Source organism: Parastagonospora nodorum (genome assembly GCF_000146915.1).
Source record: "Parastagonospora nodorum SN15 chromosome Unknown scaffold_13, whole genome shotgun sequence".
Taxonomy (NCBI): Eukaryota; Fungi; Ascomycota; class Dothideomycetes; order Pleosporales; family Phaeosphaeriaceae; genus Parastagonospora; species Parastagonospora nodorum.
In genome coordinates, this window is record NW_001884561.1 from 1 (window position 1) to 19,124 (window position 19,124).

General features: G+C 45.5%; 8 protein-coding genes across 8 annotated transcripts; 3 read left to right on the top strand and 5 right to left on the bottom strand.

The window, feature by feature from the left end:
* Positions 1 to 5,217: 5,217 nt before the first annotated feature.
* Positions 5,218 to 6,900, bottom strand: SNOG_08470 (hypothetical protein; the record flags this gene model as incomplete). Its single annotated transcript, XM_001798729.1, has 2 exons — positions 5,218 to 5,231; positions 5,301 to 6,900. The coding sequence occupies 2 exons, from the start codon at positions 6,898 to 6,900 to the stop codon at positions 5,218 to 5,220; spliced, it is 1,614 nt and encodes a 537-aa protein (XP_001798781.1).
* A 798-nt stretch (positions 6,901 to 7,698) lies between these two features.
* On the bottom strand, positions 7,699 to 8,899 carry SNOG_08471 (hypothetical protein; the record flags this gene model as incomplete). The annotated part of the gene is made up of 3 exons (XM_001798730.1): positions 7,699 to 7,884; positions 7,938 to 8,608; positions 8,730 to 8,899. The coding sequence occupies 3 exons, from the start codon at positions 8,897 to 8,899 to the stop codon at positions 7,859 to 7,861; spliced, it is 867 nt and encodes a 288-aa protein (XP_001798782.1). The 3' UTR covers positions 7,699 to 7,858.
* Positions 8,900 to 9,211: 312 nt separating this feature from the next.
* Positions 9,212 to 9,813, top strand: SNOG_08472 (hypothetical protein; the record flags this gene model as incomplete). The annotated part of the gene is made up of 2 exons (XM_001798731.1): positions 9,212 to 9,422; positions 9,470 to 9,813. The coding sequence occupies 2 exons, from the start codon at positions 9,212 to 9,214 to the stop codon at positions 9,811 to 9,813; spliced, it is 555 nt and encodes a 184-aa protein (XP_001798783.1).
* A 1,000-nt stretch (positions 9,814 to 10,813) lies between these two features.
* On the top strand, positions 10,814 to 12,533 carry SNOG_08473 (hypothetical protein; the record flags this gene model as incomplete). The annotated part of the gene is made up of 3 exons (XM_001798732.1): positions 10,814 to 11,101; positions 11,134 to 11,515; positions 11,581 to 12,533. 3 exons carry the CDS (start codon positions 10,814 to 10,816, stop codon positions 12,531 to 12,533), a joined length of 1,623 nt encoding a protein of 540 aa, XP_001798784.1.
* A 227-nt stretch (positions 12,534 to 12,760) lies between these two features.
* Positions 12,761 to 13,435, bottom strand: SNOG_08474 (hypothetical protein; the record flags this gene model as incomplete). The annotated part of the gene is made up of 2 exons (XM_001798733.1): positions 12,761 to 12,894; positions 12,991 to 13,435. The coding sequence occupies 2 exons, from the start codon at positions 13,433 to 13,435 to the stop codon at positions 12,761 to 12,763; spliced, it is 579 nt and encodes a 192-aa protein (XP_001798785.1).
* A 312-nt stretch (positions 13,436 to 13,747) lies between these two features.
* On the top strand, positions 13,748 to 14,485 carry SNOG_08475 (hypothetical protein). Its single transcript, XM_001798734.1, has one exon. It carries the CDS (start codon positions 13,789 to 13,791, stop codon positions 14,416 to 14,418), a length of 630 nt encoding a protein of 209 aa, XP_001798786.1. The 5' UTR covers positions 13,748 to 13,788; the 3' UTR covers positions 14,419 to 14,485.
* Positions 14,486 to 14,537: 52 nt separating this feature from the next.
* On the bottom strand, positions 14,538 to 17,718 carry SNOG_08476 (hypothetical protein; the record flags this gene model as incomplete). Its single annotated transcript, XM_001798735.1, has 7 exons — positions 14,538 to 14,999; positions 15,076 to 15,307; positions 15,363 to 15,423; positions 15,479 to 15,608; positions 15,657 to 16,975; positions 17,056 to 17,637; positions 17,700 to 17,718. The coding sequence occupies 7 exons, from the start codon at positions 17,716 to 17,718 to the stop codon at positions 14,538 to 14,540; spliced, it is 2,805 nt and encodes a 934-aa protein (XP_001798787.1).
* Positions 17,719 to 17,947: 229 nt separating this feature from the next.
* Positions 17,948 to 18,527, bottom strand: SNOG_08477 (hypothetical protein; the record flags this gene model as incomplete). The annotated part of the gene is made up of 2 exons (XM_001798736.1): positions 17,948 to 18,491; positions 18,514 to 18,527. The coding sequence occupies 2 exons, from the start codon at positions 18,525 to 18,527 to the stop codon at positions 17,948 to 17,950; spliced, it is 558 nt and encodes a 185-aa protein (XP_001798788.1).
* Between the last annotated feature and the right edge of the window lie 597 nt (positions 18,528 to 19,124).

Genomic DNA, 19,124 nt, shown 5'->3' on the forward strand with positions numbered 1-19,124 from the left:
GTGTATTCAGTAAACCTATAGCTTAGCTCTTATGCATACGCTTATATAAGCTCTAAGGATTAATAGTATATAATCTCTTTCTTACTCTTAAGCTGTAGTAACTAGCGCTTATATAGGTTTATTATATACTTAATAAGCTTACCTAGAGTATAAATATAAACTAGATAGCAAATATTTAGTCTTATAGTAGAAGCTTAGATATAGATAGGCGTTTATATAAGCATAGCCTTGCTTAATTTATGCTCTAAGTAAGGTAGTTACGTAGCTATAAGAAAGAGAAATAGGCATTAAAGTAAGCAAAGATTGCGTAGAGTTACTAGGCGCTTCTAATAGTTGCTGCTTATAAATATAAGATAGCACTTATCTACTATAATCCTGCGTAAGATACTCTACTATATAAGTCTTCTAGCATATTTAATAAAGAGCTAGGTGCTAGTAATGTTAGCGCTTACTAATATAACTAGAGCTAATAGCTCTTTGCTACTTAACTATTCTAGATACAGTATGCTTATAGCTATTAGGCGCTCTTTTATATTATTTAGTAACTCTTAGAAAGATAGTACTATAACTAAAACTTCTAGGTTCTTAAGGCAAGCTAGAGCTAGAAAAAGCAGGCTTTTACTACTACTAGTTAGTAGTATAACTATAACTAGAGTTTAGCTACTAACTACTACTTCTAACGCTTATGCTTACTTAGTAGATTTATACGCTAAGTTAAATTAATTAAGCGCTTTGCTTATTATAGCTTTAATAGAGATTTTACTAACTAATACCTAGTATAAGCGCAGCTATTTTACTAGACGCTTAACTAAGCTAGTTAGCAGTTAAGAGTTTATACCTAGATGCTCTATGCTTTTATAGCTAGTGCCTTAGAGTAGAATAGCTAGAGATAAGTAGCAGAGTTATGCTAACTTTTAATAGCTCTTAGCCTAAAGAGTTTCTAGTATAAGGCTCTAAGGATTCTAACCTAAGAAATTTATGCTAGTAGTTACTTAGAGCCTAGAAGAAGTATATTAAGCATAAGCTTAAGTTCTTTACTATATCTATTAGTATACTATAGCTTTATAGTCTAATTTATTCTATACAGCCTGCTTAGAGATTAATTCTACTCTCTAATTTAGTTTTCTTTAGTTCTTTAGAATCTTCTTAAGAGTTATAATTATGCGTACTATAGCAAAAGTCTTTTCTAATAAACTAGTATCTAATTATAGAGATAGTATAGCAATATTCTAGCAACTTAAGCGTATATCTAAGATAAGTTCTAGTCTCTCTCTATATAATATAAGTAAACTAATCTAGCTCCTAAGCTCTAGTATTAGTTAACTAGAGGTAGTTACTATAAGAGTTACCTAGAATAGTATAGTAAAGGTATTCGCGCAAAGAGCAGATATATACTAGATAAAGAAGTAGTATCTACTTAACTGCTAAGAGTAGAAAGCATAGGATAATCTTTAGTTAATTCTATTATAACTAAGTCTTATTATATTAGATAATAAAGGTAACTTAGCTATTAATTACGTAAATATTATAGTCTTAAGCGTAGTTATTGCGCTACCTTACTAATGTAATCTTAGTTTCTCTTATAGGTTAGCTACTAGTTATATATACTAATAGAAAGAGAAGCTCTAAAAAAGAGTTAATTCGCTTAATAAATTTGCGAATAGCTAAGTATATCTATATCTCTTAAGCTTGCATTTGTTAGCTAGTAGAGCTAGTAAGAAGTTAGTTAAGAGTTTATTTAAAGCTATTACTAAGATTATTTACTTTGTTAGTAAGAAAGGAGTACTCTCTAACTTTATAGCAAATATTATTCTAAATAGTTATAATAGAGAGGCTAAAGCAGTTTGCTATAAGAGGAATAAATATAAGATCTTTCTAGAGATTATTTTATCTAGCCTCTACTAGACCTAATACTATGCTCTTAAAACGCTTAATAATAAGAGGCTAGCTACAAAAATAGAGGATAGTATAATCTTAAGACTATAGAGTATTAGCCTTATTACTTTTATTAAATGCAATATATTTAGCATAAGCTAAGAGGCTAATTAGTAATTATAATACTAAATAGGCTGTATAAACTATTAATAAGGTAATTCTTACGTTATTAGTAAAAGAATTCTCGCTCTATCTAGCCTTATTACTTCTAGATAGCAGATAGTAGAATAGCTTCTACTGCAATTACTCTAAGGTAGTATACTATACTTACTAGTATGCCTAAATAATCTTTAGCGCGCTATAATTAGTAGGTATATAAGTTAATGCCTAAGATAGCTAGAAAATAAATAAGTCTATTAGAAAACTAGTTACTGCTAATATGCTAGAAAATAAAAGCTTCTAGTAGCTTAATAAGCTTCTGAATTTAAGTGCTCTTATTATTAAGATTTAGAAATTAAATAAAGCTTATTATAAGCTCTAGTTAATTCTCTTGCTAGAGAAATAAGGCTATAGTATTATGCAGCAGATATTAATATATTATTAGCTAAGTTAAAGTATTTATACTTAAATTAGAGCTAGAGAAAGAGCTTAGTAGATTCTATATAGCAGCTATAGGCATTTAAGTGTTACTAGTAATTTCTTTCTTATAGATTGCCTATGCAACTCTAAGGCAGTAGCAGGTAAAGCGCTTTAGATATCTAGTATAATGCTATTAAGATGCCTTATTCTAAAGGCGTTCTATAGGCTAGGTCTTAATCTCTGTCTTCTTAGAGCTTCTTAACTAGCAGTAGGTCTCTAGAGGTAAGATAGAAAGACTAGCTACTCTCTACTCTATAGCTAAGTCTACTACTCTAACTACCTATTATAATAAAGTATTATAGCGATTAGGTAGCTAGCTTGCCTAGTAAAGTTATTTTAGATTATATTTTTTAAGATATTCTTACTAGCTATTCCTAGTAAACTAGCTAGTTTAATCTGTTCTAGAAATAATAGCTTTAGTAATATTATATATATTAAGTTATTATTACTAAGCGTTCTAGTATTTAGCTAAGATAGTAGTTATCTTAGAATTTAAGAATATATTTTTAATAGTCTCTATATAATTAGGATCTAGAGTGCCTAAACTAGATATTGCTATAGTAAAATAGCGCTAATAGCTACTAGTTCTAAAGAGTATCTAGACTTTTACTCTCTACTAATACTTTCTTACTGCTAGTAAGCTTTGCTATTAGTGCTCTTTATTATAGTATTAAGCTATAGTTCTTTAGTTAGTACTAATATAGCTATAGCGCTGCTCTTTATATTGCTATGCATAAATTAGATCTTCTAGAAGCGCAATTAGTTCTCTACTATAAGTAGAGTAGGTAATATTGCAAGAACTTATAATCTATAATACTAGCAGTTCTAGGAAGCCTTTCTCTCTACTAACTTAGTTATAGATCTTAGATAGTACTAAATAACTGCAGTTTAGATAGGCTTTCTAGTTTCTTATGCCTCTATGCTAGGTGCAAATAATTATGCTAAATTTAGAGAGGTAGTAAAGTAGCGCGCAAGCGCTAGTAAATTATAGTAATAAGATAGAGTCTTCTTAAGCCTGCATAATTATATATAGCAATTATATAAGCAATAAAGAATTAGAATTAAATACTTAAAATATTATTAAATATAAGCTGTCTTAAGAAGAGAGTAAGTAATTAAGGATATTAGCTAGTGTTAAATAAAGTAATAAGTATTATAATTATAGCTAGAGCTTACTAAGCTAAGAAGCAGAGTATTAGCATATTAGCGCTAGCAGGCCTAAAGTAACAGCTTAAGTTTTAAAGTTCCTTACTAAAGCAAACTCTCTAACTTTAAATGCCTATATTACAACGAATTTTAATGCTATTATAGTTCTAAGTGTAGATCTAAGCTTAGCGCACCTTTCTGCAGAATATAGCTTCTTAGAAATATATTATTTCCCTCTAGAAGGTTATTCATTTCTACGTTGCATTCCTACAACATAGCGCCTTACTAAGGCCTATTCTAATTAGCTAAGCTCTGTATTCCTACTAGAAATGCAGGTAGACTCGAGGACAGAGCGCGCGTCCGAGATCTACGCTGACGTAGCCTAAACAGTAACGTATGTATTAGATTCACGAGAGGCTGCGTTCTTCTAGGTTAGAATCGAAGCTAAATCTAAGAACAGCGCCTATGTTTTTAGGCGTAGGTAGAGGTGGAATAGGAGAGGTTTAACTGCCTTTGCTAACCGCTTTATGCTTAACCTAAACCTTAATCTAACACTTCGATAAGCAGTAGTGAGCAATTTCGTAGATTGCGCAATGCAGACTACCTTTATTACCACACTTATCGTAGGCCTGCTTACTGGATTCGCTGTCGTTATCTTCGAGGCTAAGTCTGTTAAAGTAGAAGAACGATATCTAGATTTTAGCGAGTCGTGTTGCTGCAAATACGAGAAGTCGATAGTGCGAGCGTGAAGTGCTTTCTGTAGTTTTCGGCAACGCGTTATGGTCTAAACTTAAGCGCTAGTGAGGTAAAGTGAAAGAGTCTAGCGAGCATGTATTTGCAGCCCCTAGTTTGTGCTGGCGCTCCTGTGTGCTTTTTTGACTGGGGACTGACATATTTAGTATGTGTTCTAGATCGGAATTTCTAAAAGGTACAATCTGTATACACTTCGGCGTTTCCGGTCTGACTGTCTGTTTGGGGTGGAATTCAGCAAACGTGAAAAGAACGACGAATATACTGCAAACAAATATAAGACATGATTGGTTACCATGTTTTGCCATGTGTGAGGATCAGTGGCACATACCAGTCCTTAACAGATCTCACTGCCGTCACGGATCGCGGTGTAAAAACCCAAGCTGACTTCGCATCAGCAACGTGCTAAGATTTCTCTCGTTTGGGAATGTGTCTTTGACCTCGCTTCCCTATGCAGCACTACCACTTGAAAATGCGTTGTTGAGCGCTTCCGAGAGCGAGATGTAAATACAAACTGGGTATTCAGGGCTTCAAGATCTGGCCTGGACGATGGAAGCAGTTTGGAGTAACGTCCCTACATCCTGCTACGGGAATAGGAGCACTACCACTCAGATCCCTTTGCTGATTCTAAATAAATCTCCATAGCTTCCTGCCGCCAGGTATCTGCTTGTGTGGTGAGACCGGATAGTTTGAACCATGCACTTGTGGGATCAACATTTGAATATTCGGGCCACCGTTGCTTTACATCAGCTTCTGTCATATGAGTTAGTGAAAGAACGTCTTCTGGAGCATGGATATGACGCCCATCTAAACGAAATAGACTAGGAGCACTGGGCGGGTCGGAGAACAGGATGTATCGAGCATTCTCATCGAAGGCAATACAGACTTACTATTGTGATTATTGGGCGAGCCCGTTACCGTAAAACTGATCCACATGCGACTGATAAGGTCCATCATCTCAGCAGCATCAGCCTTGTCAGACTCCTGGGGAATTGGATTCTTCTCCCATCCTACAGCCTCAGCATTGCCGAAGACGTAGGCAATCTCCGCAAAATGTGGCACACCGTATATGGCTGGATCTAGAAACGACTCGTCAGGTGTAATGTCAAAGAAATAGCTATAGCTCGGGACACCGAAACCGCTCCAGATCTGATTTGTGTGGCGTTTGGGAAATGTAAATAAGTTGTCGCCATGCCATAGCGAAGTGCGGGAAAACTCAAGACCCAGCGGTGCAGCTTGCGATGGCGAGATAGGACCCAGGCCTGCTTCTGTGGGGTTTTCAATTTCGTCTCCGTACAGATCCCAAAGCTTGCGTATTGCAGCCGCAGGGAAATCACGGCCTGCGAACAACGCTGCGAACTCTTCAAAGGTATTCAATGACATGTCCAGTCCTGCGATGATCATGGCCATAAGTGCAGTACCCTCGTTCCTATTTATTCCGGCGATGATTGGGACTTTGAGGAAATGACCATCCTCCAATGATTTGGAGGGAAGCTCCGGGAAAAAATCATCGTTGGTGGTGATGAGGATCATCCGCGGAGGACTTGCGAGCCCAAGAATTTCTGTCGGCACAGCTTGGAGGCAAGCAATAGAGTCTTGAGAAGTAAGGCACCCAGTTGCGTTGAGAATCCCCTGGAAAGCGTTCTCCCTAGTAGGAGCATCGGCAAGTGGATGGGCTGTAGCTGCAAATCCGCTTTGCATAATTGCCCCATGAAAGAGATTGTCGTCCCTTCCTCCAAATGCAATGAGTTGTTGTCCTATCGAGGCAGCACCAGCTGACTCGCCGAAGAGTGTTACCCGATCTGGATCCCCACCAAATGCAGCGATATTCTCTTGGATCCAAAGTAATGCCTGACGCTGGTCACGTAGCCCATTGTTCGTTAAACCAGCTGCCTCAATCGCTGAGCCTGCTAAGAACCCAAATGTGCCTAGTCGGTAGTTTATGCTGACATATATGATGGGCGTTTCCATCTTCACAGACTTTTGCACCAGGAAAGACCCATTGTATCGTGGATCAGTACCACTGCCAGTAACCCAGCCTCCTCCATGGATCCATACCAACACAGGCAGTGATGCCTGCTCAGGCAGCGGTGCCTGCTCAGGCAGCGCAGTCGCGGGTCGCACGATATCCAAGTAAAGACAATCTTCGCTTGTAGGCGCTACACTATCAAAAGATTGTGTGAAGCCTGGGAGATGCCCTACGAGCTGCGAACTACCAGCACACCAAGGACTGTGGACGTCTGCGTTCCTCGTGCCATTCCAAGCTTGTGGCGGCTCTGGTCGTTGGAGGCGATGCTTGCCAACTGGAGGGGTGGCAAAGGGGATCCCGAAGAAGAAATCTTGATTGAAGGCGGCATTATGCACACCAGCTAGAGTGCCATTCTTCACGTTAACTAGGGGAGTACTCTGTGGGGAAGACGTCAAAAACGCTGTTGTCGAATTCAAGACGAACTGTGCCAGAAAAGAATTAACGGTCTCGAAGAGCTGCATGATACAGTCTCAAAGATACTGGGAGATGGATTGGAGAGGAGACAGAACTAGAGTGAAACTTTGTGATATCTAGGGCGCTCCCATCGACCAGAGATGCCTTTTTCATCGTCCAAGTGACTAGAGTGTCCTCGCTTTCGGCACATGAGCGCCCCAAGCACGGTACCATGGCTACCAAGAATTTGCCCTGCCGGTGCTTGAACTTCCCGGGGCCGAGATACTCTTATGGTCACGTGAGGCTACCGTGATTCGTACGACAGAGTGGAGGCTTGCTCACACTACCGTACACTTATCGTTGCAATTGGGCCGAATTGCGAGAAAAACATGGCAAGGGGTGCACAGACATTTGCTCGGTGTGAAACATTAGCATCTCGCCGAAGCGGAGTGTCACGAAATCGGAACTATGCCTCGTAGCGATCTTGCATCTTCAATCCTGACCAGGGTCGACAGCGAAGGCTACCTTTCATAGTGGCTCGGTAAATTCGGGTTGACATTTCCGTTAGGGTATCTCGATTTTAGCGGTGATTCACCGCAAGCCGTCAGGGTATCTCGATGTTAGCGGTGATTCACCGCAAGTTTCGTCGGCTCAACGCCGGGCGTCTACTATCGATAATTACCATGATGCAAATTGTGACCCAAAGGCTCTCGGTGCGCTCTTACCGGCTGTTGCAATGCTAGTATGACGATAGTGAACAAATAAAAAATTGTAGCGATAAAGAGAGGCACGCTGAGACGTATATAATAGCTGTGGACGAGTAGTGCTGCATGCTTGGGAGTAAACGGCTGTTGCCAGGATTGTGTATAAAGTACTGAGAGCTTGTCATTGAAGCTACGAATGGTATCAAGTATGCCCAACGCCGCGCCTATTGTGTACAGTGCAATTCAATCTAGGAAATCCTTTTCATATCCAATTCACGTGGTAGTTTTCCAATCAACCGATCAAGAATGTGAAAGATCGACCTTAGCGGCGCAGGCAGCGGCCCCAAGCTATTGCTTCATTAGTACGTATTTCGCCGGGACAAGACAGGTAGACAACTCACCAGGCAACCCGCACCCAAACCCAACGAAGATGTAGATCAAGAACAAGCACACCACAAATAACAATACCATCAACTTGACATTCTTCCACCACATCTTCCTCCGCAGCGTGCGACTCCGGACGCGGAAGTCTCTCGCGTTCTCGCCCAACCGGCCCGTCTTGTCGACAAGCACGCTCATGTGCTCCCCACGCTCGAGCACGCGCTCAATGTTCTCCGTCATGATTTCCCTCACGCCATCGATTTCGCGCTGCGCCGTGCGCAACGCATCCTCCTGCCCAGCCAGCGTGCCACCCTGATGCATCATGACGCGCTTCAACTCGGCATTGAAGCTCGCGCAGCCATAACTTGGCAAATCCCCAAAAGCCGTGTCATCCACATCAAACTGCGCGAAGAACTTGTCCTGCAGGGTCTGCAAGAAGCCGTACGGGACGCCTTTACCCGCAGCTTTCTCTGCGACGACGAGGAAGATGAGGCGGCCTGGGGACTTGGCGTTTGCGGGCTTGCGCATGAGCAGGTGGACGGAGTGGTTGTCTTTGTCGTAGGAGCGGCGGGTCTCGGGCGGGTTCTCTTTGGCGATTAGGGGCAGGATCATGGAGATGAGGGAGGAGGCGTTGGAGCTGGCGGAGGCGGTGTGTTCGGCGAGGACAGTGGTGTCGTGGGCGATGCATGCGCTGTGGAGTGCTGTCAGTCTGCCATCTACACATTGTATCGCCGTGGAGAATGAAGACGTACTAGAGCAGCGAGGTGGAACTAGATGCGGAAGCCATGGTTCTGTGTTTCTTTCCTGCGCGCAACTGCTTCTTCGGGCTTGACGATGATGATCGGGAGGTGGTCTTGGGGGGCAAGATGAGGCCGCGAGATAGCAATGTGCTGTGTTCGTCGGTGCCGTCGTGGTGTTGTGTGACGATGGTGAGTGGAGGACCGTGGAAGCTGGGGATGCTGCCTCGAGCCGGGCGCGTCATCGCCAAGATGTGACCTGATGCACGGAAAACGTGGGTGAAGACGCGCTAGGGCTGCAGGGCGGGCCGCGGCTTCTCTTCGTCTCGTCGCGACTTGTCGGGCTGTCTTGGAGCAAACACGTAAGGAAATCGACGTGTGCAGCGGAAGAGGTGCTTGCGCGCTGGCAGAGTTGGAGTTGAGAAGTGCAAAGGCTGTTTGTTTGGGAACGCAGTTGCGCTGGGTGACACAGAGCCCAATTTCAACCTTCGCCGTTTTCACTTTGACATCTTAGATTTGCGCGCAAGCCACATCCTTGCTTGTAACACCACGACACCATGGTACGCGTCAAGTATCGCTATCTGGTGGTAAACTTCCTCTATCCAGAGCCCGTTGCGAAGAGCAAGACGCCGCTTCCCGATCTCGTACAGATTCACGCGCCCACGCCTGATGCTTTCCATGCCGGCACGCTCATGCGCTTGATACGCGAAGGCGTCGAAGATCTATACGGCGACTATGGTGCGGGCATGGTCTCTACCGGACTCAAAGGTTTGTCGCATTCGATGCTCATGCACGTTATACTAATCTTGCTACAGTTAACTACTGGTCTCCCTCTACGTCCACCGCGATCATCCGCTGTCCCCGCGACCACTACGAGATGGTCTGGGCCGCACTCACATACACCACGCGTCTACCCAAGCCCGCAGATCTACCAGTCGTCATGAGGGTCGTACGTGTGAGCGGGACCATCAAGAAGGCGGAAGAGGAGGTAATTCGGCGGTCGCAGCTCATCATCAAGAGGGCAAGGGCTGCAGAGACGAAGACTCCCATGCTAGAGAGTGTGGAGAAGGTTGCAGACGAAGCGAGGAAGAGCGAGAACAACATCTTGGCGCAGGTCGATGCGGGCAGCGAGGATGACGATGAGGACATGAGTGAATGAGGCGGATCGAGGGTTATGTGCTTGACACCAAGATACCACAGAAGAATTGTGTGGTGAAGAAAGGACGCCCGTTGCAGGAGTGCGCAAATGCTCAAGTGTAATGGATTCGGCCATCGGCACAAGGAAGTTCTCGGAAGCAGACTTGCTCTCGGTCCAGCATTATGGCTCTGGCCCTACCAACATAGGCTTTATCGTCCGAGGAAGAACCCCTCAAATGTGCCGGTCGACTTTTGTCAGTGACCAGGACTTACAAACGACCATCTAATCAATGCGAGAGACCTACAACACCTTCATGCCTGCATGCCAGGGCTGCACAATGGCGGACTAGGAAGTTATAAAGCCGGCTTCGCTAGTCGCGTCATCTGATGGGAGGAACATTAGGGACACCAGTTGATGCTTGAACGAATGCACGCAGAGACATAAAAGAATGGAATTACGACGATGATATTCACTTCGTTGTTATGCTTCACGCCAAAACCTGAGTCCTCTCAATCCACCTCACGCTCTCGCAGCCACCACAACCTATGAAGAGAGGGGCTGTCTCTAGCATTCAATCCAAGCAAAAAAAAATCTCAAAAACATACAACAGCGGGGATTCGCCAGTGGTCACCCACCTGACTACTAATCCGCCGGTGCGATGCTTAAATATGGCTGAGCGGACGGGAAGCCTTGTATTCAACGCCCTATGGTCATATGTGGAAGAGAGCTGTCGCGCACTGCTACATGAACCACGTGTCTTTCTGTCCTATCTATCATCATGCAGGTCGACTTCTGACCCTCACATTGTTGAGTCTTACGTTCGCACTTCTCGTTTCAACACCATGTTCAAGCAGTTTTGACAACTTTTGCGACCCGCGCGCATAAAACATCACAACACTGCAGCGACTACGAGCCGAGCCCTTTATGTCCCCGCTTTGGTGGAAGCAAGGGAACACTTGCGACACGGTAAGCACAACGCATTTTGAATATGATCTCAAACCCACTAATTGTTCTCATAGAAATGAATCCATACATCTACACCACTGGACGCTGGTTGAACAATGACCAATTACATCGCGACGCACGTCGCGTGGACTTTGACTTCGCTGCGCTCTGCGGAAGAGCCGTAAGCGTGTGCACTGGGGCGACGAAAGTTGTTCGTTACGAAAAAAAAGAGGGCGGCTTCAACAGGGCCTTTCTTTTGTGGTTAGACAATGGAAGTTGCCTTGTTGCAAGAGTGCCCTATCGCGTTGCTGGTCCGCGACGATTGATCACGAACTCCGAAGTGGCCACATTGGCTTACAGTAAGGTGAGCTATCTACATACACAACCATTTCCTAGCTCATACTCGTAGTACGCTCGTTCACAAAGATCCCTGTACCCAAAGTCCTTAATTGGAGCGACGATGATTCTTCAATCGGTACGGAATTCATCATCATGGAACATGCTCCGGGAGTACAACTACATGAAAAGTGGCCTTCCATGTCCCCTCACCAACACATGTTGTGCGTAAAGAACGTGAGTCTTATGATGGTCGAGATGGCCAAGCTTGCATTCCCAGTGTACGGAAGTCTGTACTTTGCCGACGCACCCATCGCGCAGAGCCTGAAGTCCGAATTTATTGAAGGTTTTTGTATTGGACCACATTGCGGTCCGCAGTATTGGAACTCCAATGCTGGAGAGACCAGGTTCTATCAAAGAAAGCCCCCAAACAGAGGCCCTTGTAAGTTACCCAATCTACGCACTGAATGCAGTTCAGGCTACTTAAGTACTGATATGAATTACTAGGGATTGATCTTGAGTCATACTGCTCTGGCCTAATCGACACCGGTTTTTCACGCATTCCAAACGATGAAGATCCACAAGCAAACATACTCGCATATCGCGGTTCTGTCCAGGAACATCTCCACCTGTTAGAAGTCAGTAGCAGAGTTATTATGGAATTGGCACAAATCTCAATCATCAGGAATGTGGCGATTCCGACTTTGCTTCATCCAGACATTCACAAACGAAACATTTTCGTTTCTGCGGAGGATCCTTCCCAGATTACCGCAATCATCGACTGGCAATCTACCAGTATCGAGCCGGCATTTGTTTACGCCAACCTTACGCCTGATTTCATCGATCATCCAGCTGCTCGTGTTCGAGTCTTGGAACAGATCATGGAGGGTGAAGCGCCAGATATGAAGCCCTCGAAGGATGTATCGATGAAAGACCCAGAAGTAGAGGCCGCAAGGAAGCGTTACGAAAAGGACGTTTCAGTTTGCCAACAAACATACGAGATTGTTTTGCGAGGCTTCGCGCCGAAACTGTACAATGCAAGAGTCATGGACGAAACACTCCTCCGGCTATTTCGATACTGCGACACATCGTGGAGAGACAGCGCAGCAGCTTTGCGACAAGAGCTTATTGGCATCTCACAAAGATGGACAGAACTCGGTCTTCCTGGCACTTGCCCGTATCAACCGACGCCTGACGAGCTTCGCGAGCACGAGAAGCAATTCGAGGATTTCGAAACCACCCAGCATTTGAGGCTATTTCTGAAGCGCGCGCTGCATGCTGAGTCAGATGGGTGGGTTGCTGCTGATGAATGGCCTGAAAAGGCAGCAGATAATGCAAAGTTATACGGCGAGTTCTTGGAGAGTGTGAAGGAGTCCGGGGGCAGTGAGGAACGTGCTAGAGCTCTTTGGCCGTTTGGTGAGTACGGCAGCGCACGGCAGGAAGAAATCTCTACCCTGTAACTCATGCAATCAAGTAGCTTAGGCGGACACTTTGTTGGCAGCGCTACAGGACTAGTTTATTAACATCTGTATCATTAAAAAGCAAACAACCATGGCCAAGGTATCATCCAAACATGCACGGCCAGCTTCAGGCCCAAGGAAGAAAACGAAGTCTATTGACTAGGTGCAGTTACAGCTCCACGAATCACCAGCATAAGTTAATCGCAATATAAAGTAATTTTTGTTGTTTACGAGCCCTGGGATTGCCAATCACGGTGTAGTGATTTCATCTCTTTAATTGTACTTTCCCCCAACCAAGTATCTTCTGGGATCCACAATGCTCCCGGTCCTTTGGCGAGGTATTCAAATGAGAACATTTCCACTTGGATATAAAGTTCTAAAACAGCCGACGTCGGCATAGTTATCCACCCAAAGTATTTCTGCCTCCCAGACCATCCATTCCTGGGTACATGTCTACCAGGGTCGTAATGTGGCGCTGCAACTTTGATCAGGCTGAGATCAGGATTCTGTAGGACCTGCGCATCGGCCAAAAGGAACAGGCGCCATGGATAATTTTCCTCTGTGTTCATAGGCTGGCCCCCGACACCGTCAAGAAAGGCGAACCGGACATCTTGGAGCGACATTCCGTCCAAGGTAGCAGCATCTGAACGAGCATCCGTTCGAAAATGAAGCAGTGCTTTCGTGACAGCGTCAGGATTCTTGTCGACCTCCTCAAGATACGTGAGACTCTCTCCCACGCCGTCTGTGATTTTCTCGAGCAACGCAGACCATTGCTCATCGGAATCAGGGCCATGATATGTCCGGTATATGGTGAAGCCCCAATAAGTCCAGCCATCGTCTGCTTCGCTAATCTTGTCGTAGTCATTGAGGTCCCCGAGAAAACTTGAAATGCTTCCAGACATAGCGGCGGGGTGTGAGTCGAGTCGCGAGGGTGAATATGAGATATTGGAAGATCGTCGGGCGTAGTTGACAGCGGCGTGATAGTGATCAAGAACCTCGGGTCTATGGAACCATCCTGCACAGTACGTCCACTAAGCAGGAATATCCCTGTCGTCCAAGATCTGCGCTAGCACCGAAGCGCCGTAACGTAAGAGCCAAGCATTAGCGGCAGAGCTACGTGGCAGGGTCCATAAGTTTGTTTATCTACCGCCGTGCCGCTATCCTTTTGCGTAGAATCTTATCTAAAACATTATCCCCTCAAAGCTCTTCACTGATTCCAATATCCAATCCACGCAGCAGAATCTCGGCTATCGCGATGGTCTCGTCGATTCAAAGCATACTCAACGACTGCTACAGATATCCAGATAGAATCATAATGCCAGAGGAAGATCGCGAACAATTCCTACGCCCCTGGGGTTTCATTATCTACCGAACGTTCTATGGACCTGATTCTGACGAAAGCTGGACCAAGTTACTCCAGACTATAACCGCCGGTGTGCGAGCTGGTCTGAACAAAATGGATGGTGCAGAAGACACTGCTGCGACCGCCAAGGTGCTTGGGTTATTCAAACTCGATGCGCGCTCAGACCCAGCCCTATTAGCTGGTTTGACCCTGGAAGATGTGCGAAAGCTCTACTTGGAAGAGGGGCCGGGAGCTCAGCTCATAAATATGGACAACGGTCCATGGCGCCTCTTTCTCTTAGCAGATGCTGAGGTGCTCGGCGAAGCTGACCTTCGTCTGCTCAAAGTCGTAGAAGGCGACTACGATCCCATTGATAGGGTACCAAAAAACACGAGAGGTGGGCCGCAGCGTTACTTTGGATGGCTTACCATGTCACCAACAACAGTTGCGGAGTTATGGGATGAATTGTATTCATACTACTTATGGGAACTCGCCGGTGGGACGACTGGTGAGCCTGGGGCATTTTGGAAACCGGGAAATTGAGGGCAGACTCTCTAACCATTTATTTCTTTCTACTCATCATAATTTCCACGGTTGAAGCTTTTCGGACATAATTCTTGTCATTGCGTGATTACCCTAAACTGTGGACATGCCGGATCAATTCAAATAATTTGTGTTGTGTCGATCCACTCTGGCAGTCTGTTCAAGTACGTTTCCAAGCTGTTTAGTGCGTCGAGGATACTCTGGGCTTCGTCGCCCGTTCTGGTCGCCCAATATTGCCTCATGGTATTGATTGTCCTCTCGCACCAAGTTCTATATTTGGTGACGAACCAGTTGCCGTAGGCATCTTTTGTCCACTCCGACCAGAATTCAGCTATTGTCGTTGGCTCGTTGGGGTGAGCTGCATTGTAGATTGCCTGAGAATGCGCCCATTGGGCGTGGATGTTGTTCGCGATTGCGGCTAGGTTTCCGTTGACGTTTGGTACAGCCAGACGATTCAGGTATAGAAGTACAGCAATAGTACCTCTGATCGCATCCAGCACCTCTTGCGCACCATCATGGGTCCCGCTTTTAGCAGACTTCAACAAGTCTTGTTCCTTCATGGGGTCCCTATTCATCATTATCTATGTTGGGACAAACATGTCAGCTTCCATATGAAGTTTAATATGCTTTTACAGGCATGAGGCCGTGGGAACTTACCGGGGTTTTGTACCTATGAATCTTTCTCTCGAGCCCCACAACAAACACATTGTTCGTCCTAGTCCCGATGATCTCCATAACGCGTCCGTATACAAACCGCAGTCCTGAATCTGTATTTGGGTCGCCGACACCTGGTAGTGGTGGTGCGTTCTGAAGCACGGGTGCGGTTCGTGCTTGTTTGAAATACGAGATTGCTACCCGCGCAGTTGTCGCGGTAGCACCACTGCGAAGTCTATCATCGAAAGTAAGTATCTGAGATCAACTAAAAGAAGCTAAAGGCTAGTTACCTGCCCCGTGAAGCATCGCTCAGGAACGCTGCAATGAGCTGACCATCAATAACATGTTCGACTTCAACATTGTAAGCTGACGCAACTGTTATCAGAGAATAATGTTGCTAGCTTACCTTCAAATTCTCTAGAAGAAGGGAGTTGGTAGTGCGCAATACGCGGGTTACCACAGTCATCAAGGTCATCATAGTCAAGGACCTCGTCCATGGCTGGAATTTCACCATCCATGTCATTGAAAGATTGGTGCTAAGTTTATTAGTTCGCAGTAAAATAAGCCGGATTTCTGAGACTTACGTTTGGTAGAGTCATCGTAATTTCCGCGGTTTCTCCATCAGCTCCTTCAAGAGACGCGGCGTAGTACCGAGCCCTCTTCTTGAGTACAACGTCTCTAGTAGTCTGCTTATTCTCCCCCTGTCCAGGATGGTAATGAAGATGACTATGACGATGGCCATGGTCATGATCGAAGTGCTTCGAGGGTGAAAAGGTTTCGCTGCGTCGCTCCAGCTGTTCATAGGTGCACAATTCCCCTGAGCAGGGAACGTCGTTGCAAACAATGGTTTTCTTAGTTCCGTTCGAGGCGCGGGCGTTCCAGTAATTAAGATTGCACTTAATCTTTTCAGCCAGCGCGATAGGCCCATGTGATGTATACACATTGAGACTTTGTGCATACTTGCGGAAGGATGGGAAATGCAGGTAGCTGTACTTATCTCCCATTGCTTTATTCCAGATCTCCTGCATCGAATCAAGCATTGCACCTCCAGCGCTGTTCGTAAGCAGCAGAAGTAAAATTTGCCCAGTAATGTCGTATGGCCATTTCTCTGCTCTCTTGATCAAGGAGGGCGAGCTGCGTTTTGTGAAAGGTTCGGGAACCTCGCATCTCGGGTTCTTCAGGTATTCCTCAAGAGAGTTACGATACTCATTTAGCTTTGGGTTCTCGACCTGAATGATGTCCGTCATGTGCGGCACACAGCAAAGTGCTCGATAGGAAAAATTGGCGCAATCCTTGTCGTAGCCCATTCCTATTCGTACGCGATTGTTGGGACAACCACTCAGACACCAATTTGCGGGGGCGCCAGGAAGCATGGTACCAACTCCTGCATACCAGATACAGTCTGAGAACCGTTCTTCAGAGTTGCTGTCGTCATAGCAGAACTTGCGTTCGTTTGGCGGGTCTTTTGGCAAGACCTGTCCTTTGTAGTAGGCATTACAGATAGCTTGGCCACTACCTGCGTTTGCACTTCCAAGGAGGGTACTCTTCTTGGAGTCTCCGGATGGACACGATGATGTTTCCTCGCACATGGGGTATTTCCCCCATTCGCCCTTGGTGTAAAGTTTCATGCTTTTGTAATTGGCACTACAGCAAGCCGATTGGTATGTGCCCGCCTTTTTGCAGTTTTTGTTGTACGATCCAATCTCAACCATATCTTTCGGACAAGTCGAGTCGCAGTTCCCGTTCTTCTGTGTATACCAACCACAACTTGGTTGGGATGAACTCGCGGGACAGCAGAAGTTATTGACTCCCTTCGGACCGCAGCTAGACTCATCGTACATGTACTCGTCTTGCTTGGCTCGTTCATCGCTGCGTTTAATATGTACCCATCCCGAAGGACAGCCTGTCCCATGTTAGCGTATGTTATTGAATCACTTTGTGACACTGCAGGGGGTGAACGCAATTAGATGCTTGTCTACTTACTATCTCCACAATTGGTCCATTTGCATTGGTCTTGAGAGACTTCCAGGTTCTCGAAAGCGTTGCCTGACCCATCGGTCATTGGCAGCGACGAGATCTTGCGGTTTGCCGCCTTGGCGAGAGCTTTGTGATATTTAGCGTCTTTCGTATCGTGGCTGATCGCCCAAACCATCAAACCTCCCAGACACAAGGTCTGAGCATACTCAGATTTCATTGTGAGCGTCTCTTCATCGTCATATGCAACCCATTGGTTGCCCCAGGTAGCGACCTTTACGGCTTCCTTCTTGTAGAGAATCGGGTTGACACCCTTTTCCTTGATTATATCGTCGATTTCTGAATTTAGAAGGATGCCGACTTCCCGACTACATTTACCTTTCTGAGCACCGGATTCATACGCGCATCCGGGCGTACTGCAGGTCTCGCTCGTCATGGAGAATGCACGACCGTAGAAAGCAAGACCTAAAACCACTTTCGTTGGGTCGACGTCATTTCTCCAGAGCAGATCCATAGCGAGATCAACCTCCGTTAAGTTGGTATGCGAATTGAGCGACGCGCCTGTCCATTTGTTGCCTTTATCCCAGGTGCCTTGGGAGACAGTCAGCAGGTTATAACTTAGAGCACACAAGCCTTTTGGGACAAGTACGCACCATGCAAATCATAGGACATGATATTAAACCAATCAACAGATTTGACCTGCCAATTCGTTAGCTGCGGAAGACAGGATGCAAGACATACGTGGAGACGTACGAGGCTGGACAGGTCAAAATGCTGAAGATACCAATACGACGCCGGCAGAGTTATCGTTAGTCCCTTTTTAGCGCTTGAAAGCGTCTCCTTCAGGCGTTTCATGAATTTCGGGAAGTTGTCAAAGTCGACTGATCGGCCCGACCGATCATCAGCCACCGGATATTCCCTGTTCAGTGGCAACACCCATCAGCTTGAGCACGGAATTTGCACTCGAGGAATCGTACCAGTCTAGATCGATGCCATCGAAACCATATGTCGACATGAAAGCTAACAATGACTCCATGAAGACTTTCTGTCTTGGCACGGATGCGGCGAGGTCCGAGAAGGTAGTAGCCGTCGGGCCAGGGTCATTGAAAGCCCAACCACCGACAGCTATATAGACCTTGAGGTTTGGATCCTGCTGCTTCAAAAGAACCAAGCGCTTATAGATATTGATGTCTCCTTCAGAAGAAGGAGCTATCTTGAAAGTCTTCGGATCGATGACTGCAAAGGCGAAGTTAATGTGAGTGTAAACCCCAATTGGGATCTGTTCAGGCCAGAAGACGTTACACGGACGGCTCTTAGCCCAACCTTCGTAATACCCAACTACAACGGCATTGCCATTGTCTTTTGCGCATGTCTTATGAGTGACTTTCTTGTCGCCACAAAAGTCGTCTGTCGTCTGGCCTTTGTGTGAGCGGAAGCAGAAAGCGCTTGAGGGGCCTTAATACTTACACCACAATAACCATCCTTGGAACAACAAACGTTCAGAGGACATTTATCGCGCTCTGCCCACTCTGCTCCAAACCCGGGGTTGCATTGAGACTTTCTATCACAGTCTGACACGCAAGTATCACCACAGACTGCAACGTTAGTTCGAGAGATTCACACCACTGAACACCGAAAGACTCACAGTTGGGGCCAAACCCACACCATCCGTTCGAATTGCAGCAACCGTTTGCACAAGGTCCAGTGTCACATCGTTGAGCCAGACACAAGAAAGCACATGATAATGTAATGAGAAGAAATCGGACAAGCAACATCTTGGATGAATGATGAATTCGAGAGTACCATGGAAAGTACCTTAAGTAATAGGAATGTTTTGCAAAGTTCGAGTATCCCTCAGCAGCGTGAACCGATTTTGAGGCTATTTCACACCCTTTCTGGAAGCTGTTTTGGGTTCTTTGAGAATTGCATAGTGAATCTGGCCCTTGTCTTGGTTGGTACGCTACCCGCAACCCCTGGACAACGCCCCTATAATCCTCTCTACAGCTCTGTAGACAGTTTTGGTAGATTAGTATCACCAAAGCTTTCCAAAATACCGCCACAAGCGAGAGTTCAATTCA

Coding starts and splice junctions, on each gene's coding strand:
- SNOG_08475 (XM_001798734.1), top strand. CDS start 13,789: ATGGTCTCGTCGATTCAAAGCATACTCAACGACTGCTACAGATATCCA.